The sequence below is a fragment of the Bos indicus genome, chromosome 14 (genome assembly GCF_029378745.1).
Source record: "Bos indicus isolate NIAB-ARS_2022 breed Sahiwal x Tharparkar chromosome 14, NIAB-ARS_B.indTharparkar_mat_pri_1.0, whole genome shotgun sequence".
NCBI classification, from domain to species: domain Eukaryota; kingdom Metazoa; phylum Chordata; class Mammalia; order Artiodactyla; family Bovidae; genus Bos; species Bos indicus.
Genome location: NC_091773.1, coordinates 31,527,957 through 31,553,270, shown reverse-complemented (window position 1 = coordinate 31,553,270; position 25,314 = coordinate 31,527,957). Strand labels below are relative to the sequence as shown.

The 25,314-nt window shown below is 40.6% G+C and overlaps 2 protein-coding genes across 18 annotated transcripts in view; one reads left to right on the top strand and one right to left on the bottom strand.

The window, feature by feature from the left end:
* Positions 1–25,314, bottom strand: part of CSPP1 (centrosome and spindle pole associated protein 1) — a 192,467-nt gene that overhangs the window by 108,419 nt on the left and 58,734 nt on the right. For 9 of the 14 annotated variants that reach the window (XM_019973528.2, XM_019973526.2, XM_019973527.2 and 6 more), the window contains exon 1: positions 2,736–2,867. The exons of 2 other annotated variants lie outside the window; for them this stretch is intronic. The gene's annotated coding sequence lies outside the window, so the exon portion shown is untranslated. Of the gene's footprint in view, positions 1–2,715; positions 2,876–5,052; positions 5,431–25,314 lie in introns of those variants that run through there. 3 more of the 14 variants (XM_070802625.1, XM_019973520.2, XM_019973521.2) reach the window with 3 other exon arrangements.
* Positions 5,559–25,235, top strand: COPS5 (COP9 signalosome subunit 5). Of its 4 annotated transcripts, none has more exons than XM_070802628.1 (8): positions 5,559–5,680; positions 8,651–8,885; positions 9,796–9,924; positions 10,561–10,626; positions 11,415–11,500; positions 15,930–16,041; positions 22,903–23,051; positions 24,994–25,235. In XM_070802628.1, the coding sequence occupies exons 1-8, from the start codon at positions 5,574–5,576 to the stop codon at positions 25,076–25,078; spliced, it is 969 nt and encodes a 322-aa protein (XP_070658729.1). In that variant the 5' UTR covers positions 5,559–5,573; the 3' UTR covers positions 25,079–25,235. The 4 variants fall into 4 exon arrangements, with proteins under 4 accessions (XP_070658729.1, XP_070658730.1, XP_019829077.1 ...); XM_019973518.2 differs by lacking the exon at positions 5,559–5,680 and adding an exon at positions 5,868–6,140; XM_019973519.2 differs by lacking the exon at positions 5,559–5,680 and adding an exon at positions 6,009–6,148.

Sequence of the window (25,314 nt, the reverse complement as noted above, 5' to 3'; positions counted from 1 at the left end):
TGAGTGACTTCACTTTCACTGTCATGCATTGGAGAAGGAAATGGCAACCCACTCCAGTGTTCTTGCCTGGAGAATCCCAGGGACGGGGGAGCCTGGTGGGCTGCCATCTATGGGGTTGCACAGAGTCGGACACGACTGAAGTGACTTAGCAGCAGTGCAAGAGAACAGAACAGCAGGGAGTGATTATATATGGGTGTGGGGTGCAGTGGGGAGCCTGTGAAAAAGCCTTAGAAGATAAAAAGGGAGTTCTGAGCTGAACCAAGACAATGTTTTTCATTTCCCATCCACATGGAGATCTTTCCACCTAATGAAAGGTGCTAAATCTTTTTCTCCTTGCAGATGACATCCACATGAATGAAACTTCCAAGGGCGTATCTAAACTTTGACAAATCTCTCTAAATATTGCTAAGAAGTAAATACCATGTTATTGGAAGGAGAAAGGAAACTGAGGGTTAGGATAGAGAGAGCACACAAATTTATAAAAGCACAACTAAGTCTGTTAGTAACTGTTAATAATACATCATTAATGCTAAGAACAGTAACATAAATTAGATAAACTTTTGGTTATGCAAAACTTCCAAAACATTTATTCAAAGACTTTTGTCTCCCACTCAGGAAAGCAATCAGAAATTAAGTCAGAAAGACGTTAAAGGATAATCTGCAATCTGCTCAAAGTCTGTAATAGTTAATCAGGTTAAGTCTAAAATCTTCATTTGAGAAATGCTGTACTCAAACCACCCTTTTTTTCCCCCCAATTTTTAAATTTATTTCAAAGTTAAACCCAAGACACACTGATTTCATAGGAAATCCACTGAGAAATATTTTTCTAGGCTGACCACCTGCTTCCCCTTAGGCTTCCCCAGCAGAGAATGTGCATGCTAATTACTTTCATTCTCAATCACTGCTGTCCCATCACTATACCAGCATCACCTGAACTGTGTGTGTGGTATTCTGAATGTTCTTAGTTATACCCTAATTTCACTAACTGCAAAAGATTTTCTGGGTTAACCTGTCACTTGAATTTTCTGGCTACTTTTGAAGATGAAGTCTAAAGAACTCTTAAATGACTTTCCAGTGGGGGGAGGGGGCAGATGTTATTTCATAGTATAGGTATTAGCAACGGAGCACCTGGAGCTGTGCTGATCCCATCTGCCATCACTAGTGGACAACCTGTAAAACCAAAGAATCATTTGATGCAACAGCCAACTAAGTGACTCAAAACTGGAGGTTTAATTTAAAGAAAAAACTAGAGGGAAAAAGCAATCCTAGAGGAACTCATTCTAAGCAATCCATTATCATGCCTCTGTATGTGTCTGTGTCTGTGGAAGGCACAACCAGATCCATTCAGTGAAAGCACCCTTTTTCAATTTATCCTATCTAAAACCACCTGCTCCCTTTCATCGGGTTATCTGTACTGCGTCCCTGGGTGCTAAGTCACTTCAGTCATGTCCGACTCAGTGCGACCCTATGGACTGCAGACCTCCAGGATCCTCTGTGCATGGGGTTCTCTAGGCAAGAATACTGAAGTGGGTTGCCAAGCCCTCCTTCAGGGGATCTTCCCAACACAGGGATCAAATCCTCGTCTCTTAGGCCTCCTGCACTGACAGGAGGGGTTCTTTACCACTTGCTCCACGTGCGAAGGAGACTCAAAATTTCATCCTTGGGGAGCACTTCAACATACAGAAAGTCAGTGCACTTCTAGCAAGAAGAAATATGCAGAAAAGAAAGCAACAATTTATGGGTTACCATAGGATTCATTTTTGCTTATGAACATGAAAAGCCATTCTTTCATGCAAAGTTGAACGCCGTCTGTGTAGGCTTTTTACAAACTCATATTGGTTACTATTAGACTCCTGCATTTCCCAAGGTGTTTGGAATCGAGGTAGTGGTTTACTATAGAAATTAGTCTTCCCAGAAACCCAAGCTAAACTTCATCCTATAATCTTGAGACCCAGCTTCTCTCAAAGGATGAATCCCAGTGCTAAGTTATTGCAAACGTGATTCCAATCGCAGGTAACTATCCTAAAATCAAGGCAAATAGAAACAACAGGTTCAAGCTCAAGGAGCCCGGGGGAAACTGGGTAATAGCAGCGCCGACCTCACAGGGCTGTGGGAATCCAATTTTACTTGCAAAGAAAGCACTGAGAAACAGCGCTGGGACACAAGCACTCAATAAACGTTAACCATTAACCAGCCCCGAGTGAAAGGAATGGTGCTTCCACATGCACTGGCGAGCAGCGGAGAGAGGCTGATGGGGAGGGGAGGCACGCGAACCGAGGCGCAGCTGGTCTCCGGGCGCCGGCGCCGTGGGTGGCAGTCTCCTCGGGAAGCGTCAACGCGTTGTCAGGCAACCGGGTCTCAACAGCACCCAGGGCGGCGGCGGTGGGAGCTGCGGCCCGGAGTCCAGACCACGTAACCAAGGCACCGCCCCGGGCCGGTCTGGCGACGGCGAGACCCTCACGCACAGGGCAACCGGGGCACCGAGCACCGCCCCCAGCCACGCTGCAGCGAAACCCCAGAGAGGTCCGGGACCCCGGAGCCCACAGCTGCTAGACACCAACCACAGCCCGGCGGCCACGAGACCCCAGTACCCAGGGAACCCCACCCCAACCCAGGTAACCCCAGGACCTTGGCCCCCAGTGAGGCCCTCAGCCGCGAACCCAGCCCCGGGACGCTCCTCAAGCCCGGCCACACCCTGACAGGCCCGCTCCCCACCGTGGCCGACGGACGCTTACTCAGCTAAGCGGTCTGGCGTCGGGGAACAGCACAGCGTTCTAGCGAGGCTCTTAGCCGCGGTCCGAAGAAGCGACGGCAGTCGCCCAGCGCGGGAACGGTGTGACAAGCCACCCGGGCTCCGCCTCTCAGGCCGAGCCCTCCGCCCGCCCTTCGCCAACGGCCGGGCGTGGCCCCGCCCCACTGCAGCCGCGGGGCAGAGGCTCGCGGCCGGGGGCGCCCCCTGCCGCCCCGGAGGCCGCATGGACGCCCGGCGGTTCGCAGGGCTCACCCGAATCTGGGCTCGGACTCCGCCTGAGACTGTTGAACTGCCGGAGCCACTTTCCGAGGCTAAACTGATTCTGCCCACTTCAAACCTTCCAAGCCCTAGCTGGCCTCTGTTCAGAGCCTGGGGGAGGTGGGTGGGGGGAGCCTGGAGGGGACAGACAGGGGAAAAGGTAGAGAAAAACTGTTGGCACACCTCTCCGGGCACTATTGCTCCCTCAGGAGTCTGGTCAACGTTTTGTCCTAGACTTTATTACTAATTTCAAAATACTCAGTTCACCCGAATACTTAGTGGCCATATATCACCACTAGAAAAGAGATCTCTCTCTAGCTTCCCAGGCCAGTGCAGCTAAGGCTCCTTTATCTCAAGTCACCTTGTATGAGGGTTTGAAAGATAATGTCAAAACCGCAGGTGGGGCTGTGGATTCCGTAATTCCTATATGTTTGTCTTAACTAAATGTCACACACCTTTCTAGGAGTGGAGGATACAACCCAGAGCAGAGTGCACCCGCTTACAGTGAAAAGGAAAACTTCCAAGTAAACAAACATATTATTTCAATGTGTAACAGCTACAGAAGCACCTACAGACATTTAGATTCGTCGTGGAAGGAAGATGACTGGAGAGAGAAAGAAGTTGAGAATGATTGCATGGTAGAGATCTTTGAGCTCTCTTTTTAAATATTAATATGAGCTCCCAGTCAGAAAAGTAAGGGGAAAGCACTCCAGGCAACGCTGACCACTTATGCAAACTTTCAAGGTAACTAAAAGTTGAAGTTGCGGAGGTGAAACTACCCCCCGCCCTCCCTCTTTATTTTTCCCAGTAATATAAACACTGAGCATCTATGGTAGGTATTAGGGATAAAACAAGGAATAGAGACCCGGTCCCTGTGTTTTGGAACTTAGAATCTAGTGTGGAATGGGGAATAGGAGAAGAAAGAAGGATACCTAAAAACAAGCAAATAAATGAAATAATTAAACACTGTATTAACTCTTCAGATCAGATCAGATCAGTCGCTCAGTCGTGTCCGACTCTTCGCGACCCCCTGAATGCAGCACGCCAGGCCTCCCTATCCATCACCAACTCCCGGAGTTCACTCAGACTCACATCCATCTAGTCAGTGATGCCATCCAGCCATCTCATCTTCTGTCGTCCCCTTCTCTTCCTGTCCCCAATCCCTCCCAGCATCAGAGTCTTTTCCAATGAGTCAACTCTTCGCATGAGGTGGCCAAAATACTGGAGTTTCAACTTTAGCATCACTCCTTCTAAAGAAATCCCAGGGCTGATCTCCTTCAGAATGGACTGGTTGGATCTCCTTGCAGTCCAAGGGACTCTCAAGTCTTCTCCAACACCACAGTTCAAAAGCATCAATTCTTCGGCGCTCAGCCTTCTTCACAGTCCAACTCTCACATCCATACATGACCACAGGAAAAACCATAGCCTTGACTAGACGGACCTTTGTTGGCAAAGTAATGTCTCTGCTTTTGAATATGCTATCTAGGTTGGTCATAACTTTCCTTCCGAGGAGTAAGCGTCTTTTAATTTCATGGCTGCAGTCACCATCTGTAGTGATTTTGGAGCCCAGAAAAATAAAGTCTGACACTGTTTCCACTGTTTCCCCATCTATTTCCCATGAAGTGGTGGGTGACAACATATTCCCCCTAGATTAATTCGGTTTAGGGGACAGAAGTGGTTCCACAGTGGAATGTATAAGATTAAACTGTAAACTGTTTCAAGAAGTGGGTACTGGACACTTAGCAAAACACTAATAGCTCGTATAGATGTTATTTTTACAAACGCGCCAAAAGGCACGATCATAGCCATCCACAAGTTTCCATGGCCACCTTGAGACGCTAGAGAACGCCCCTCTAGGAAAGTTTTGCGCCAAACCACTACAAGTCAAAGGGCTTTACGCATGTGCAATGATTCATCTGGAAGTAAACTAGGATGCCATGTTATCATTCTCTCAAAAGCGGCATTCGGAACTACTTCTATGTCTACTTTTCCATAGACATCTTTTTTTTTTTTTTTTTGGCTTTCAACAATCTTAAGAGTACCTGCTGCTGCTGCTGCTGCCACCAAGTCGCTTCAGTCGTGTCCGACTCTGTGCGACCCCAGAGACGGCAGCCCACCGGGCTCCCCCGTCCCTGGGATTCTCCAGGCAAGAACACTGGAGTGGGTTGCCATTTCCTTCTCCAATGCATGAAGTGAAAGTGTAGTCGCTCAGTCGTGTCCGAGTCCTAACGACCCCATGGACTGCAGCCTACCAGGCTCCTCTGTACATGGGATTTGCCAGGCAAGAGTACTGGAGTGGGTTGCCATTGCTTACACCCACGTAAAAACAGTTCTTTGCCCCATTGCAGCTTCTTGGTGGCTCAGACGGTAAAGCGTCTGCCTACAATGAGGGAGACCCGGGTTCAATCCCTGGGTCGGGAAGATCCTCTGGAGAAGGAAATGGCAACCCACTCCAGTACTCTTGCCGGGAAAATCCCATGGACGGAGGAGCCTGATAGGCTAGTCTATGGGGTCGCAAAGAGTCGGACACGACTGAGCGACTTCTCTCACTCCCATTTTTAATATGGCGGAAGCCGAACCTGCGCAGAACGAACAAGGAGGGCCAATTCCAGTTTCTGGCATAACGTTACATGCCCTTCTTCCGGTACAGAAGGCTATACCATTCCCTAGGTAACTACTGTTTTCGTCCTATTTCACACATATAATTTTCCAAGATAGTAAGTTCTCTTTTCAGTAATGAGACGACTCCTCTGCCTCTTAACTATTGTGTAACTGCTGTGTATATAGCCGCGTCCCCCAAGGACCCCCGCCATCCCGCGGATGGTCCGTACCAACTTCACCTCCGGTGCTGGGTGTCATGGCTGCCCCGAGAGCCTAGTGTGAGTTTGCACCTGCGGTGGGGTGGGTCCGGAGCCCACGCCCGAAAACCTAGCGAGATAAAGTTGCGTCTCGATTGCGGAGGCGACAGCTTATCAGATTCCTCGGCGATGGCAGCTTCCGGGAGTGGCATGGCCCAGAAAACGTGGGAGCTAGCCAACAACATGCAGGAAGCCCAGAGTGTCGATGAAATCTACAAATACGACAAGAAACAGCAGCAAGAAATCCTGGCGGCGAAGCCCTGGACTAAGGAGTGAGGAGGTCCCTGGCGAAACGCAGGGGAGGGAGGGGTGGCGGGACTTTTAAGAGACCCAGGGGCAGTGAGAGTTGGGGATAGAGAGCTTGTCTTTCCCTCTGCAGCAAGGAGGAAAAGGAATCGTCTAAGAAATTTTATTTTACCTTTTTATCCCCGCAAATAAAGCGTAAGACCTTCCACTGGGGCTTGCTTGATTCCCCCTTTCTGTCTCGTTTGCCTTGGGAGAATGGAAGAGGAAAACGACAAGCGGTAGTTTGGGCTTTCACTTCTCAGCCCCCGTATTGTTAGAGATACTCCACACTCTGCCTTGAACCTTGTGTCGATATACACTTTGTTGGGATCTTCAGCTGATTTCAGACTGGGACTACAGCTATCTTCAGATATTGAGTCAATCCAATGGTCTCTAAAATAATTATGCGCCAGCTTTTTTTAGTCTGTAATCTTTTATATCTATAATTGCTTCTTTTTTGCTGGTAATTATTTCAGAAACAACAAAGAGGCTCTACTCAGTCTCCCACAATGTTTACTCCACCATTTTTTTACAGAAGCTGTAAATTTTATCAATAGAACTTAAGGTTTTTTGCCCCTTAGCAAAACTCATGTGTCCCTCGGAGTGATGACAGGTCAAGATTTCTTTGCAGCGGTATTTATCCTTTCCTGACAGCAGATATTGTATGGAAAGAGTAAAAAGGTCAGTCTCTCTAATGGATAGACAGGAAAGCGGTGGTCAACAACAAAAACCATTTCATCTGTCTAACAGGTTTTTCCAAGGCAAGCTTTACCTGTGGGAATTCAGATTCAGCAGTGTTTACTGAGTACTTAACTACAGGCTGAGTTTTGAGCTGGGAATTTGCATATGTCACTTAATCTTTATGACAACGAAGTATTTTTATTCCTTTTCTGCATATATGAAAACAAGCAAATATAGTAAATAACTTAGTTCATAATTACACAGAGGCAATGAATTCTTAAGTGAACAACAGTTAAGACCGAAAATCAAATCTCACAAGTATAACTAATTAGTTGAAATTTACTTATCTTTTTTATCTGTAAAAGAGAAAAAAGACCTATCTGTTGGTGATGTTATAAAGATTAGATCAGGGCATGTATAAAAAAGGGTCTAGAATGTATGTAATAGAAGCACAATAATGGACTTTTTTTGCCAGTAGATAGAGGAGTGAAGATTTTAATTCATGTCTTGACTTCCAAGGTCAGGTCTCTATATTTTTCATCTGTGACTGAAATCTGTGGGCAGACATTTTAAAAAGACTTCTCAAAGACACTGACACTCTTTACAGACTGGTTATTTTGCCTGGTTGTCTGCTATTTCTATAGCAGGCTGCATACTTAGATTGATATAGCCTATTGAATATTTTAAATTATCAGCCTCACTGTGTCATTGTATCTCCAGTTACAGTCATCCTTGCTGTCTTTGGCTACATCAATGAGACTGAAGTGGAATTTTATTCAACAGTAGTTTAGTCACATACACAGATGACAAACTGAAACACTGATCACAGTAGGACTAAAGCTTTTAAGGCTACATTTTACATTTTTAGACTGATACCACAAAGAGAAGCTACAACCCTCAACACATTGTACTCTCAGAGTACTATAAAAGATAGGTTAATAATGCAGCTAGCACTTAAAAGGGAGAAGGCAATGGCACCCCACTCCAGTACTGTTGTCCGGAGGAGCCTGCAATCCATGGGGTCGCTAAGAGTCAGACATGACTGAGTGACTTCACTTTCACTTTGCACTTTCATGCATTGGAGAAAGAAATGGCAACCCACTCCAGTGTTCTTGCCAGGAGAATCCCATGGACGGAGGAGCCTGGTAGGCTGCAGTCCATGGGTTCGCACAGAGTCGGACACGACTGAAGCGACTTGGCAGGCAGCAGCACTTAAAAAGTTTTGTATGTGTCAGGCACTAAGCCATGCACTTTACGTACATTATTTTATTCATTTCCTCCAAACAACAACTCTATGAACAGGCACAGACATTAAGTGGTTGTCTCAAGGTTACAGCCAGGATATGGCAGTAAAAGGCTTCAAACCTAGGTAGATGGATGTCAGAGCCTACATTCTTAACTGTTAGGCCTGGAAGGTTAAGTGGGAGAATAATGAGGCAAAACGGACCAACCAGGGTCAGAAACCTAGATTTGGTGATTCCAAAATTAATGGAGAAAAAGTCTATTGAAATGGTCGTGTAATTCCCTTCTGTCTACTCAAATAGCATATTTTAAAATTATTTCATACTTTTCCCTTCCCCCAATGGGAAGTAATTTGCAGGATTATGTTTATCATTTCCATCCCCCTTCAGGAACTCTGTCCTTTTCTACTTTGTTTTTCTTTCCCTCATTCTATGTATATATATGCTTTCTCCCCATTTCTTCAGTGTAAATTGCTTCAATACTTATTTGTTAATCTCCACAAAAACTGTACAAAAACTGTCTTACAATTGTACTTATATAAGAAAGTTAATTACACCATGCCTTTGTTTTGTAGTCACCATTACTTTAAGTACTGCAAAATCTCAGCATTGGCTCTACTGAAAATGGTGATGCATGCCAGATCAGGAGGCAACCTGGAAGTGATGGGCTTGATGCTGGGCAAGGTGGACGGTGAGACCATGATCATTATGGACAGCTTTGCTTTGCCAGTAGAGGGCACTGAAACGCGAGTGAACGCTCAGGCTGCTGCATATGAGTACATGGCTGCATACATAGAAAATGCTAAACAGGTAAAAATGCTGTTCCCTAAAATTTGGTTACTGCAAGTTAAGAGTCTCATAGTTTTGAGTTTCTAAACTTAAAACTATCCTCCTACATTAGAGTTTATATTTTAAGTTATTCTTAACTATATGTAACATATATGAGATAAGCATGGATTTTTTAAAAATTCTCAAGAGAGTAGATCTTAAAAGTTCTCATCACAAGGAAAAAAAAATTGTAACTGCATGTGGTGTTGGATGTTAACTGTACTTACTGTGATCATTTCACAGTATATACATATATTGAATCATTATGTTGTACATCTGAACGAATGTCTATATATATTATACATATATAAACTATATCTGAGTTTTTAAAAGAAATTATAATTCTCATATTCATTATGTGTGTTTAAAACCAAAAAATTGTAAACAACCTAAATGTAACTGGATATCAAGCTGATTAAATAAATTATATCCCACACAATGAACTGCCAGCCAGCCTTTAAAAGGTAGCTATCTATATGTTTATTTATGTGAAACAAATCCAAGAATATTTTGTTGAGTGAAAAAGCAAAGTGTAGAATACTATTGGTGGTATGCCATTGTGTGTTTTTATTAATCTACATATATGCAAAGAATATATTCTATATGCAGAGAGTAACTCTGGAAGATAGTGTGTAAACCTATGACAGTAACATCTGGGCTGAGAAACTAGTTGAGGGGAAGGAGGTGGAAGGAGACTGAATGACCTTATTGTACATGTATCTTATTAATTTTGTGCCTTGAGCATGTGTTATCTAAAAAAAATTTTTTTAAGCACCATATGCTATAATTATTCTGCATACTGTTATTTAACTGTAGGGCTGTCTAGACAAATCACAAGCATCTCTAAGATTAAACAAGAACCTCAAGCTCCTTTGCTCTCTTCATTTGTTAGGTTGGCCGCCTTGAAAATGCAATTGGCTGGTATCATAGCCACCCTGGCTATGGCTGCTGGCTTTCTGGAATTGATGTTAGTACTCAGATGCTCAATCAGCAGTTCCAGGAACCATTTGTAGCAGTGGTAGTAAGTATTTTTACAACCAGTTGTAATTAATTTTCATGAAGATTTACTAAAGCAGGTATACAGGGAAATAAAAACAGTATGGTAAAGAGCAAGGGTCTGGTGCCAGCCTAGGTTTGAGTCTAAATTCCACTTCTTTGTAGCTGGGACTCTGAACAAGTTATGTAACTTCTATGCATCTTTCCCCACCCTCTGTTAGATGAGAATGTACACAGCACCTGTGTCTCAGTTCCCTGCACACAGTGGGCATTTGGTCGATGTTGAGTGAACTGATTGAATCAGGAAATTGCTAGAACAGCTCTTGCTATGCTTAAAGTATTTTAGATGTAATTCAGGTTACTCTAAGGAAGGTAGAAATTGTTCATCTGTTTAAAAAGACTTCTGGAAGAGATGAGCAAATCTGTAATTAATACTCTTAAATAGTATAATAACTAGATCTAATCTCTAAATAAATGATGAGATTTCCATATTTAACCATTCTGTTGAACTTCTGTGATTTTCCAATTTGGTTATTTTTTTCCCTATTGGTTATTTTTAATTATGTGTGTGTGCCTATAATGTTATATGTACATATGTATTTCTAGGCTTATAATGTTTAAACAAATAAGTCAGCAGATATTAAATATATCTTTCTTGTAGATTGACCCAACAAGAACAATATCTGCAGGGAAAGTGAATCTTGGAGCCTTCAGGACATATCCAAAGGTAATTTGAAAAATTCCTAGTTCTTATAGTTTTTCAATTTTTAAATATTTGGTTTATTTTTAAAGATGTGTTATAGTTAGTATCTCATTTTGTCCTAAAACAATTTAATGGTATTTACAAAATAGAAGCCCAACTACCACAAATTGTCTTTAGCAAAAAAGTAATACATTTGTGCTGCATGTTGTTAATTCTACTAGAAAAGCAGTTCTTTTGTTAATAAGGATTTGTGCGTCATGGCCACCTTCTATCTACTGCAAATCTGAAATAGATATGAGCACAAGTGAATATCACCTAAGGACAAGAAAAATTAATCTATAAGCCAAATCTAGCCTTCAGCCACCGAATGGGGTTGAGGAAGAGTATAAGCAATAACGGAGAAGGCAATGGCACCCCACTCCAGTACTCTTGCCTGGAAATCCCATGGATGCAGGAGCCTGGTGGGCTGCAGTCCATGGGGTCGCTAAGAGTCGGACACGACTGAGCGACTTCACTTTCACTTTTCACTTTCATGCACTGGAGAAGGAAATGGCAACCCAATCTTGTGTTCTTGCCTGGAGAATCCCAGGGATGGGGGAGCCTGGTGGGCTGCCGTCTGTGGGGTCACACACAGTCGGACACGACTGAAGTGACTTAGCAGCAGCATAAGCAATATACTTTTTTTTTAATTAGGTGTTTATGTTCAGTAATTGGCTCCCCCAAATGAATGTTTCTGTAAACAGAAAGTCACATAGAAAACATGTTTTTCCTCTGTTGTGTTTAAGTCTTCTATTTTCTTCATTTTTGTTTAGGGCTACAAGCCTCCGGATGAAGGACCTTCTGAGTACCAGACCATCCCACTTAATAAAATAGAAGACTTTGGTGTACACTGCAAACAGTAAGTCATTTAAAAATGTATCTGATGCCAGAATCATCATAAGAAACCTCAAAGATCGTCCAGACCAAGCCCCTAATTTTATAGATGAGAAAAAAATTCAGGTGAAATGCATTTCATAATACCTTTTAAAATAATAGTAAGAATATATAAATTTAGGATAATGTTTGAATCTTTATTAACAATTGTTTTAATCTAACATGTTATTTGCCTTTCACCCATCTATATACGTTTTATCAATGTATAAGATACTTGGCCTGTTGATGAAAGTAAAAGTTGAAGGAAGCTGTATGCAGAGCCAGCCTGACGCTAGCAATTTCTACAGCCCTCAATGTACCCAGTTTCCACATAGCAAAAGTTATCCCTAAACATTTTTACTCCAAGAGTTAAAGAAGTCATACTAAAAACTACTTAATTGTATACTCCTTTAAAACAGTGACTTTCATGCTATGTGAATTACATCTCAATTTTTTAAATCGGTAAACCAGTGAAGACAATTTTCTCCACCTTCTAAATACATCACCTCTCTTACTATCACCTTGACCCAGGCCACAGCCATCTGGAACTTAAATCAGAGCACTAGCCTTCTAGCTAGTCTTCTTGCTTCTGCACTTCACCCCACCCCTTAAAGGGCTTTTGTCAGCCAAACAGATTCTGTTAAAATATAAGTCTGATCATGTTCGTCCTTCTCAGAGTGATTTCCTGTCTCATTAAGAATAAGATCTATAGTGCTTACCATGGACCACCCAACCCTATGTAGACTGGCCCCTACAATCGTTCTGAGCCCATCTCAGGGACTCTACTTCTTGTCACTCAGCCTTTGCTCTGTCTGTTCTAGCCATAGTGGCCTCATGGTTTATCAGATGTACTAGGCTGGCTCCTGCCTTAGGGCCTTTGCACTTGCTAATCCTTCTGCCTGGAACATTCTTCATTATTTCCATGTGATTCACTATTTCAGTCAACGAGTGTCTGTTTAAGGGTCACCTTTACAGAGAATGTTCCTTGATCACCCTATTTTAATTAGCACTTTCTAGTCACTGTTACCTTTCCCTGCTTCATTTTTCTTCTTAGCACTTGTGACCATCTGATATGTTTTTGCTTCCTTTATTGACCTCATTAGAATGTGAACTTCATGAGAGAGAAATCAATTCACTGCTATATCCTAACAATTAAAATAGGGCATGGCACATAGAAGTGTGGGCACCCCCCTAAAAAAAAAAAGTTTTGCCTGATTACTACTGTCCCTTTCTCCACATCTCCTATCCTAACTTCAAGGAATACTTTACTACTCATGTGCTACTACTGCTCTTATTTTTCTGTTTAGAATTCCTAGAAAATACCAGAATTTCTAGAATTTAATTTTTAAATATGTCTGATCCTTGGCATACTTCTGGAAAAAAAGATTTTTATTTTATTTTCATTTATAAACCAATGAGAGGTTTGTAATTAAATCTCTTAATTTGCTCTACTGAAAAGAATTTAAGCCATTCCTATTTGAGAGAATTGCTCCTAAGCATGAAAACACCTTTGCTGTAATACTTTCACTTTCAGAGTTAACAATTTTTTTCATTTATATTGAGTTGCAGTTTCTTTAATACCTACTCTGCTTCTCTCATCACCAGCAGCAGCTTTTGAAACAAAGACCATGAGGCATACTGTGCTTCCTATACCCAAACAAACCTGCATTTCCTGTTTTTTTCTGAGAAATGAGCCTCTCTAAGAGGAGTTGCTGCTTTCTAACTACCTGCATTGCTAGAGCCTAGAATTTTGAACCTGGAATAAGTAGGATGTTCAAAGATACTCTCTTACTTAGGACCAGTTCCTAAATAAAGAGTAAACTTTTTTTAATAGGGCAAATAAGTTGCTTATTTTTATTTCAAATCAATGAATCATAGTGCCAAGTTAAGAGCAGACTCATAGATCATTTCCTAAATCATTTGACAATGAGCTGTAATTTGTAGTTTACACTGATCTTTTTTCTTTCCTATTTTAAATTCTAGATCATAATCCAAAATTTGTTTTCAACATAGAATCTAATACAGATATTAAATATATTTAACTTTGAAGAGCCTTAGTAAAAATAGGACACAACAGATTTTTAAAATTAGCTTGTATGTTATCAATGTTATACAAGCTCATAGTTTAAAGAGTCACTGGTTCTATGAAAATACCATTCCCTTTCCCCCACCCCCAGAGGGAATCACTTCAACTATTATAGCTATACTCCGTTTAAGTATTTACCCCATTAACTTCAAACAGCATGCTGATAGTGCTACTTCTTGATTTTCAGTTCTAGGCAGTATCTATTATTGACTTCCTGTACAGAAGATGAGGATTTAGCTCCACGAGTAATTTTGAATATTCTTCTTGCTTTCAACTCTGCTACTGAGATTTGCAGCTAATATTAGACCAAAAAATTTCATTGCATCAGCCTACGGAATTAAGACAGTAATAACATTAAGGTGATCCACAAATTTTAAAACATAAAAGTCTATTCTAGACCCTCCAGTTTGAGCTCCCTTATTTTCCATCCTTTATAATCTACATCTTTTGCTCTACTCATCCTCTCTTTCCCCTAAAGTATCAGAGGTACAACCTGTCATTTCTAAAACTGACCTTTCCACCTGAGCCCCTGCCTCCTCTCCCCATACCTAACTGCCTCAACTCCCAGGGCTTCACTTCTTAAACAAGGTCTTAAATGTCTACACTCTGGATATAACAATAAATTAGACCATGAGGTTTTGATAACAGACATAATATCATATACTTTTGCTGCCACTTTCTGTGGTGTTGAACAAGTCTCTACTCTAGAGTTGTTTCTTCTGCCTAGAATGGGAATAATAAATCTTTCCTTTTGTGGTTGTAGGGAAGATTAAATGAGTATATATAAAGCGCCAGGACATAATAAGTGGCTCAAGAAATACACTGTTTCCACGTCCCACTTCCACATTTCACTATAGCTTTTCATCTACACATATGCAGGGATATCTTATTTATAAAGCCCTTACTTAGAATTGTCTTTAAATTCTTACTCTTTTTAATCTTTTCATCTACACATATGCAGGGATATCTTATTTATAAAGCCCTTACTTAGAATTGTCTTTAAATTCTTACTCTTTTTAAATTTCTTCACTCCTGAATTGAAAGAACACACATTTCTGTTCGTCCCTGTGCCTTTATCTTCGACAGCACTAAACCTGAGAGTGAGGCCTTTTTCTCCTGACATCTGCTTCACTGCAGTGGCATCCTTTGCGGTCTCCCTGCTTCCCATTTCTCCTCTGACACATCTTACCACAGCCGGCCTTCTCAAACACTGATATAAACGGCTGTATCACTGATCTGCTCAGACACCTTCCATGAGTCCCAAGTACCTAGAAGATAATTTCTTAGCCTTATATGTAATGTCTTCTGCTAGCTAGACCCCAACATAGCTTCCTAGATTTCCCTTACAAAATCCTTCTGCTCCCTCTAAACTTACCAGGCAGACTGATTAACTTCTTGTTCCTTTCATGACTTTCCTTTTTGTGAGTTAGGGCTCTCTGCCTAATGCTTCCTCCTTGCTCTTAACATAGCCACACTATAGACTCATGTTAGGGTTACTCGAAATCCTGCCTTTTCCCTGGAGCTTCTCAGGCTGTTCTGTCTATACTAAGAATACTCATTATTGTTAACATTTAATTGGCAGATGATTCATTTTAAATATGCACTATAGCATCACTTACTATTATTCAATATATATCATTGTATTTGTAACTTTCCATGGATTCATCCCACGTGTCCCATGAAAATGGTAAGCTCCTTAAGGTGAAGAAGTCCCTTCTGTTTCTTTGTAACATAGTGACATAGTTAAATATTTCTTTCTTTAAAAAAAAAAGTTTTTCAGACATTTAACCAAATTTCCCTTGATTATAAATTAGGCACCTTTAGAAGCAGCAGCAATTCTTTTAAAATATGCTTTAATGACCAACCTTAAAGTTTTGCTTTTCCAAAAAGCAGTTGTTCCTAATTAGGGGATTAGAAAGGAGGAATCGAGAATCCACGTGTCATTTTTAGTATTTTTAAAAGCCTAACAAAAGTAATAGCTAACCTTGGAGAGGGGAAGTTCATTACCGTTGGCTGAAATTTATGAAGTCAGTGGCATGGGTAAAACATGTCATTCAGAAATTTTGATTAGTTATTAATAATTTTTTGAGAATTTCCGGGCTTTACAGAGGGGAGAAATATAACTAGAGAATATTCGCTTAACTGAATTGCAACCACCCCTCTGAAGAGTAAGAAAACCAGTTACTGTTATTTACCTGTTATTCTGTTGGAAAAAATTAAAGCATGACTATTTGGATATAAAATGTAATTAACTTAAATTTGGCCATAACCTTTATGTGATGTGGTTGAATGTGTTTTACTTACTAGATTTGTGGTTTTGTTTCATTAGATACTATGCCTTAGAAGTCTCATATTTCAAATCCTCTTTGGATCGGAAATTGCTTGAGCTTTTGTGGAATAAATACTGGGTGAATACGCTGAGTTCCTCTAGCTTGCTTACGGTAAGTACTATGCTTGCGAGGAATGTGTCTGAATTTTATCAATCTATATAAGTTGTTTAATGTCTGAAAGTCTTTTTTATGGAAAGACTGACTTTGCCAAGATGGTGGGCTTGGGAGCAGATTCTGTATGACCAGAGGCCAAGCTAGGATCTGTATTGTGTACTATTGAGACCAGATGAGGGTGAGATCTACCTCTGACTGAGTTAGAGAAAAATGCCAATAGTGTTCTTTGTTGTGTGTCTCAGGTAGCACTCTAGTTACAAGTGACAGGAGACCCAACCAACCTGGCTAAAACAAAAAAGAGAATCATGTAAGCTGCAAAGTCCAGGAATACCAGGAGGAGGGCTGACTTCAGGCACAGCCTGAGTTTGCATTCAGACAATATTATGAGGTCTTGGTCTTCCTTTCTCAGCTTTGATTTCAGGTCAGTTGGTTTCAGTTTCAGACTTCATGTGAAATCAAGATGGCAGTATTAGCTTAGACCTCCCAATTCCACATTCAAAAGAAAAGATCAAGATACACAACACACACATACACAGACACATACACACCACTCAACATATTCCCCGGCAAAGCCTCACTGTGTGTCTGAGTTTGTAGGTCACATGCCTAACCTTAAACCTGCTCTGGGCCAAAGGAATGAACACCATGAGTAGTTGAGCCAAGGCAGTCCGTCACTGCTTCACTTCTGGGCTGGAGTAGAAGAAACTCTCCAGAGCACTTGGACTAAGAATGTCCCCCAAAGAAATCAGAATATCACTACCTTATAGCAAGCAGATGCTGCTACCACCAAAAAAAAATGAAAAAGTCAATATTTTCCAATATATCATTAAAATCTAATACCTAGAAGAAGACAGAAACTTCTGTCTAGATCTTAGTTAAGGAACAGTTTTATCTTTTTTTTTTTAAAGTAAGCCACTTCATATAGTACAGTATAGCATAGTGGTTAGAACCACTAAATTTGGACTAAGATAAACTCAGTTCACAAAGAAGTCTGCCATTTTACTAGCTGTGTGTGACCTTCACAGCATTATTTAATGTGTCTGAGGCTTTCTTGGGCCCGAAGATGATAATACCCACATTGTTAAGTACACTGAGAATTATATGAAATATATATAGTAATTAGCAAAGTACTAGGCATATAATAAGGCAATGGCACCCTACTCCAGTACTCTTGCCTGGAAAATCCCATGGGCAGAGAAGCCTGGTAGGCTGCAGTCCATGGGGTCGTGAAGAGTCGGACACGACTGAGCGACTTCACTATCACTTTTCACTTTTATGCATTGGAGAAGGAAATGGCAACCCACTCCAGTGTTCTTGCCTGGAGAATCCCGGGGACAGGGGAGCCTGGTGGGCTGCCATCTATGGGGTCGCACAGAGTCAGACACGACTGAAGCGACTTGGCAGAAGCAGCAGCAGCAGGCATATAATAAAGCCTCAATAAATTATTTTTTGCTCATTTGATTCATTGCACTCATGGATAAAAACCTCACTTGAGCATATTTACTATAATTTTTTTTCTTATTTCTTATCCTCAACAGTCAGAAATAGTAAATTAGAAAGAGGGAGAGTGATCATAATAGCAAACATTTATTAAATGTTTTCTGTCTATCTAGCACTGCTAAATGCCTCATGTGTCATGTTTCCTTAGAGGCAAGTATGCTGATAGCAGCCAGAAGTGACACATGATGGCATGGGCAGGAAGCAGTAAGACTGGAGCTATCTGAACCTTTGTACAAAAGCAGCCAGCTCTGCTTACTCAGCCTGTGGCTGTCCCTGTATTCCAGCACTGTATATACTGAGGACATTAATAATCAAGAAAAGGTTAAATTATATTTCCTCCTTTTTTGTGTGTAGTTTAATACCTAGTACATTACAGCATTCTAAGAAAAAAATATATAAATAAATGTATGTCATCTCTTTCCCTTTACAGCTAAAGCATGTAATCTAAAAGCTACCAGAAAAAAGTTTTTTTTATTTATATTAGTTTTCTCTGTTTGAAATGTAATTGGTTTCTTTTTTCATTTTCATAGTATAACTGTTTCTGCCATCCCACATTTTTATATCTGCAGCTAAATCTTCTAGATGTGAAGTGATCTACAAACATTAGAGTTTTCTCCAAATCTGTTGGGGAAGGATGTATTGGTGACCTAAACCATTTTGAAAAAGTGAATATAATTTCATGTTTAAAAAATTATGTTTGTAAAATCACTGGAAAGCTGGTAGCATTTTAAAGGGCTTTTTATAGTAACTATGATGACAGCAAATGTTTTTAAAATGTCTTGTGACTGAACTGTACTGCCTTTACAGTATCTTACAGACTGAATAAATAGAATAACATAAAGATATTCCAGTAGAAACTTTTAAAAAATATTACACTTAAGTACACTTAAGTGTACATATGTGATTATTAAACTTTTGGTTTTAAAAATATATGAAGTATCAGCAGTATATAGAATATTTCAGTTTACCAAATGTGGGTGTGAATGTGCTGACTGTTTGTGACCCTGTGGACTGCATATAGCCCACCAGGCTCCTCTGTCCATGGGATTCTCCAGGCAAGAATACTGGAGTGGGTTGCCATGCCCTCCTCCAGGGGATCTTCCCAACCCAGGGATCAAACCCGTGTTTCTTCAGATCAGATCACATCAGTCGCTCAGTCGTGTCCAGCTCTTTGCGACCCCATGAATCGCAGCACGCCAGGCCTCCCTGTCCATCACCAACTCCCGGAGTTCATTCAGACTCACGTCCATCGAGTCTGTGATGCCATCCAGCCATCTCATCCTCTGTCGTCCCCTTCTTCTCCTGCCCCCAATCCCTCCCAGCACCAGAGTCTTTTCCAATGAGTCAACTCTTCGCATGAGGTGGCCGAAGGACTGGAGTTTCAGCTTTAGCATCACTCCTTCCAAAGAAATCCCAGGGCTGATCTCCTTCAGAATGGACTGGTTGGATCTCCTTGCAGTCCAAGGGACTCTCAAGAGTCTTCTCCAACACCACAGTTCAAAAGCATCAATTCTTCGGCGCTCAGCCTTCTTCACAGTCCAACTCTCACATCCACACGTGACCACAGGAAAAACCATAGCCTTGACTAGACGAACTTTTGTTGGCAAAGTAATGTCTCTGCTTTTCAATATGCTATCAAGGTTGGTCATAACTTTTCTTCCAAGGAGTAAGCGTCTTTTAAATTCATGGCTGCAATCACCATCTGCAGTGATTTTGGAGCCCAAAAAATAAAGTATGACACTGTTTCTACTGTTTCCCCATCTATTTGCCATGAAGTGGTGGGACGGGATGCCATGATCTTCGTTTTCTGAATGTTGAGCTTTAAGCCAACTTTTTCACTCTTCACTTTCATCAAGAGGCTTTTGAGTTCCTCTTCACTTTCTGCCATAAGGGTGGTGTCATCTGCATATCTGAGGTTATTGATATTTCTCCCAGCAATCTTGATTCCAGCTTGTGTTTCTTCCAGCCCAGCGTTTCTCATGATGTACTCTGCATATAAGTTAAATAAACAGGGTGACAATATACAGCCTTGATGAACTCCTTTTCCTATTTGGAACCAGTCTGTTGTTCCATGTCCAGTTCTAACTGTTGCTTCCTGACCTGCATACAGATTTCTCAGGAGGCAGATCAGGTGGTCTGGTATTTCCATCTCTTTCAGAATTTTCCACAGTTTATTGTGATCCACACAGTCAAAGGCTTTGGCATAGTCAATAAAGCAGAAATAGATGTCCCTTGCTTTTTCTATGATCCAGCAGATGTTGGCAATTTGATCTCTGGTTCCTCTGCTTTTTCTAAAACCAGCTTGAACATCAGGAAGTTCACGGTTCACATATTGCTGAAGCCTGGCTTGGAGAATTTTGAGCATTACTTTACTAGAGTGAAATTGTGCGGTAGTTTGAGCATTCTTTGGCATTGCCTTTCTTTGGGATTGGAATGAAAACTGACCTTTTCCAGTCCTATGGCCACTGCTGAGTTTCCCAAACTTGCTGGCATAATGAGTGCAGCACTTTCACAGCATCATCTTTCAGGATTTGGAATAGCTCAACTGGAATTCCATCACCTCCACTAGCTTTGTTCGTAGTGATGCTTTCTAAGGCCCACTTGACTTCACATTCCAGGATGTCTGGCTCTAGGTCAGTGATCACACCATCGTGATTATCTGGGTCATGAAGATCTTTTTTGTACAGTTCTTCTGTGTATTCTTGCCACCTCTTCTTAATATCTTCTGCTTCTGTTAGGTCCATACCATTTCTGTCCTTTATCGAGGCTGTCTTTGCATGAAATGTTCCCTTGGTATCTCTGATTTTCTTGAAGAGATCCCTAGTCTTTCCCATTCTGTTGTTTTCCTCTATTTCTTTGCATTGATTGCTGAAGAAGGCTTTCTTATCTCTTCTTGCTATTCTTTGGAACTCTGCATTCAGATGTTTATATCTTTCCTTTTCTCCTTTGCTTTTCGCTTCTCTTCTTTTCACAGCTATTTGTAAGGCCTCCCCAGACAGCCATTTTGCTTTTTTTGCATTTCTTTTCCATGGGAATGGTCTTGATCCCTGTCTCCTGTACAATGTCACGAACCTCATTCCATATTCATCAGGCATATCTATCAGATCTAGGCCCTTAAATCTATTTCTCACTTCCACTGTATAATCATAAGGGATTTGATTTAGGTCATATCTGAATGGTCTAGTGGTTTTCCCTACTTTCTTCAATTTAAGTCTGACTTTGGCAATAAGGAGTTCATGGTCTGAGCCACAGTCAGCTCCTGGTCTTGTTTTTGCTGACTGTATAGAGCTTCTCCATCTTTGGCCGCAAAGAATATAATCAATCTGATTTCGGTGTTGACCATCTAGTGATGTCCATGTGTAGAGTCTTCTCTTGTGTTGTTGGAAGAGGGTGTTTGTTATGACCAGTGCATTTTCTTGGCAAAACTCTATTAGTCTTTGCCCTGCTTCATTTCGTATTCCAAGGCCAAATTGCCTGTTAGTCCAGGTGTTTCTTGACTTCCTACTTTTGCATTCCAGTCCCCTATAATGAAAAGGACATCTTTTTTGGGTGTTAGTTCTAAAAGGTCTTGTAGGTCTTCATAGATCTGTTCAACTTCAGCTTCTTCAGCGTTACTGGTTGAGGCATAGACTTGGATTACTGTGATATTGAATGGTTTGCCTTGAAAACGAACAGAGATCATTCTGTCGTTTTTGAGATTGCATCCAAATACTGCATTTCGGACTCTTTTGTTGACCATGATGGCCACTCCATTTCTTCTGCGGGATTCTTGCCCGCAGTAGTAGATATAATGGTCATCTGAGTTAAATTCATCCTTTCCAGTCCATTTTAGTTCGCTGATTCCTAGAATGTTGACATTCACTCTTGCCATCTCTTGTTTGACCACTTCCAATTTGCCTTGATTCATGGACCCAACATTCCAGGTTCCTATGCAATATTGCTCTTTACAGCATCAGACCTTGCTTCTATCACCAGTCACATCCACAGCTGGGTATTGTTTTTGCTTTGGCTCCATCCCTTCATTCTTTCTGGAGTTATTTCTCCACTGATCTCCAGTAGCATATTGGGCACCTACTAACCTGGGGAGTTTCTCTTTCAGTATCCTATCATTTTGCCTTTTCATACCGTTCATGGGGTTCTCAAGGCAAGAATACTGAAGTGGTTTGCCATTCCCTTCTCCAGTGGACCACATTCTGTCAAATCTCTCCACCATGACCCGCCCGTCTTGGGTTGCCCCACAGGCATGGCTTAGTTTCATTGAGTTTAGACAAGGCTGTGGTCCTAGTGTGATTAGATTGACTAGTTTTCTGTGAGTATGGTTTCAGTGTGTTTGCCCTCGGATGCCCTCTTGCAACACCTACCATCTTACTTGGGTTTCTCTTACCTTGGGCGTGGGATATCTCTTCACGGCTGCTCCAGCAAAGCGCAGCCATTGCTCCTTACCTTGGAGGAGGGGTATCTCCTCACCACCGCCCTTCCTGACCTTCAATGTGGGATAGCTACTCTAGGCCCTCCTGCGCCCGTGCAGCCACGGCTCCTTGGACGTGTTTCTTAAGTCTCCTATATTGGCAGGCGGGTTCTTTACCAGTAGCACCTCCTGGGAAGCTCATGTGAGTATATAGCAATACTCTTTAAAAAAAATTGTGTTTATAGCTAGGTGGAGGGGATGGTAGGTATTTTCTTTTATATATATTTATTTATTTATATATGTATATATATACACACACACACTGCTCTACATTTTTCAGATTTTCTGTATAACTATTAATTTTGTAATTAGAAAAGCTAAAACACAAATGTAATTTTTTAAATGTGTTATAAGTACTAATTCTGGAAGTTCAACATGAAAAAGTAACAAAATTAGCTAACAATTGTTAAGCTTTTGCTAGGTGTCATCAACAGTCCTACAAGCTTTGTATACATCACTCACAATAGCTTTAAGGTAGAAATTATCACCCTCCTCCCCCATTTTCACAGGAAGTCTGAAAGGCATAGAAAAGTAAAGGACCTCTCCCAAGGCCTCCCAGCTAATCTGCAGGAGGACCACAATCTGGACTCAAATCTGTGTACTTCAAAGCCTCTCATAATAACAAATTATTAGATTTAAGCAGTCGAAAAAGACAATTCCAAATTTAATCTTTAAACTATAAAAGGGTAAAATTTCTATATTCAACTGCTTGAGCTTTGGAATCAGTTTTTGCAAGTATAATTTGACTTATTTCACTGACTATCCACTTAGATTTCATAGTAGAATTATTTGTAAATGAAATACTATATATGGAAGAAAATTTACATATGTATATTTTTGTATGTGATAGACTAGTATTGTATACTGATACAATATCATTTTCCCCATAGAATGCAGACTATACCACCGGGCAGGTCTTCGATTTGTCTGAAAAATTAGAACAGTCAGAAGCCCAGCTGGGACGAGGAAGTTTCATGTTGGGTTTAGAAACACATGATCGAAAGTCAGAAGACAAACTTGCCAAAGCTACACGAGACAGGTGAGAGCAAATCTATTCCTACCCCCAACTTTTTTTTTTCTCAAGATTTGTAAATAACAGGATTCAAATTCCTTACAGTTCAACCTATAACTTACAGTGGTACCTAAATGTTAACCTTTAAGGTTGTCAGATGCAGGTTTTAACTTTGAAAATTTAGGCGACAGGTAAGATAGGTAAGAATATTTGGAGAAGGAAATGGCAACCCACTCCAGTACTCTTGCCTGGAAAATCCCATGGATGGAGAAACCTGGTGGGCTGCAGTCCATGGGGTCGCTAAGAGTTGGACACGACTGAGCGACTTCACTTTCACTTCTCACTTTCATGCATTGGAGAAGGAAATGGCAACCCACTCCAGTGTTCTTGCCTGGAGAATCCCAGGGATGGGGGAGCCTGGTGGGCTACCATCTATGGGGTCGCACAGAGTCGGACACGACTAAAGCGACTTAGCAGCAGCAGCAGGTAAGAATATTAAAGGCTTCTGGGTCTAGGTGATGTTGTGAAAAACTCCCTTTCACCTTTTCTAGCTTCAGCCATAAAGTATAAGAAAGAAAACCAGTCCATTGCTGGGTCTTTAAACAAAAACCAAAACAAAACTTTGCAAAAAGATGTCCTAATCTATTCTAATATAATCCTTTTGTGAAGGATTAAATTAGGATTTCTTAAGTTTATCAAATTTCAAATTTTTATAAAGTTTTAAGCCCTAAATATCAGAAAAATGATTGTTATCTCTCAATTTATTTTTCTGAAATAATCCTTTATATAGTAATTTAGTATCTCAAATCTCAGTAAAGAATTTATTAAGAACAAACTTGATATAACATATGAAATAATTACATGATCCTTCAGATACATACAGAATTGGGAAGTAATATAATATTCACTTTCACAAAAATTTGAATTTTAATATGACAGGGATAGAGAGGAAAGGAAGACTGTGTTGACATCTATATAAATCACTATCTTGGTATCCATTTTGAGAAGAACTAAATTAGTTGATAGGAAAGAAAAGAGAGAGAGAAGGCCGAAATGTGTTGGAATAGAAGCTATCTTGGGTTAGAATGACCTCATTTATTTCTTCTCTGTGAGTAATAAAAGGTATAAAGATAGCAGCCTGGATAAAAATCACATTTTTCTTTGACATTAGGGCTTACTTTTGATACTTGCTCTGAATATGTCATTTTGCTCATCTATCTTTATGTGTGTCTGATTTATAGTTTTATCTGCATTTACATCTCAATTTCTTAAGAAGCAAAAATGTGACTGTGGGAATGTAACTGTATAGGAAGAAAAGTAGGAAGGAGAAGAGTAATGGTACAATAGTAGAGAATTTTCCTTTGGGCGTAATTTTACAAGAATTGCATCTTTTCTGAATATTGGTGGGGTTTTTTTTTTTATCAGTTCTAAAATCTAAGTCCTTCATCCACTAATCTGACTTTACCTTTGCGTTGTTTGAAGGATGTCTCTGATTTTTCAGGAGAAAAAAGCATAAGGTTCATTAAAATCATTTTTAAAAACAATTCCAACTAATGAACAACAAGGAAAAGCAGATTTTAGTGTAATATTGGAATCAATCTATATTTCTGAATTATAAATACCTTTAGTTACCTTCTAAAATAGAACTTTTCCAAAACCTTTTCACAAATAATAAAATAACTTTTGAATTTTATCAGATATTTACATTGTCATTCTTTTGGGAAAATTTAGTAAGTAGGAAATAATCAAAATACATGCAGAAGGCTAAAAATCACTATGGTATACTATAGAGAGTAAACTGTAGATTGGTATGGTATACAGTATGTTTTGCAGAGTATGAATAGAACCAGAATCATTACTAGGGGTGCAAGGATGGAATTGGGGGGGGTGGGGGAGGGGGCATGGAAGTTGCACGTTTGAAACAGTTCTCAGTTCTTGTGACATTATGTGATCTGTTTTTTCTTTCTAGCTGTAAAACTACCATAGAAGCTATCCATGGATTGATGTCTCAGGTTATTAAGGATAAACTGTTTAATCAAATTAACATCTCTTAAACAAGCACCAAGTAGTACTTTTGCCTGAAAGCCAGTATGAGGAAAAATACTCAAGTAACACTTTAAAACCAGTTACCAAAAATCTGATTAGATGAATAAGGTGCTCTGAAGGTGTCCTGGATATTAACATCCTATAATAAAATTCTTTAAAATGAAATTGTTCTTTTGTTGTTTTGTGGGAGGGGTTACATTCTTTTTCTAGTATCAATGTTTTAAAATATGAGGGAAAGAAATAT

Excerpts from the sequence above, each read along its gene's own strand:
- COPS5 (XM_019973518.2), top strand. The coding sequence starts at position 5,998 with ATGGCAGCTTCCGGGAGTGGCATGGCCCAGAAAACGTGGGAGCTAGCC. Across the intron at positions 6,141-8,650 it reads GCGAAGCCCTGGACTAAGGA|TCACCATTACTTTAAGTACT; the intron begins GTGAGGAGGTCC and ends TTTGTTTTGTAG. Across the intron at positions 11,501-15,929 it reads TTTGGTGTACACTGCAAACA|ATACTATGCCTTAGAAGTCT; the intron begins GTAAGTCATTTA and ends TTGTTTCATTAG.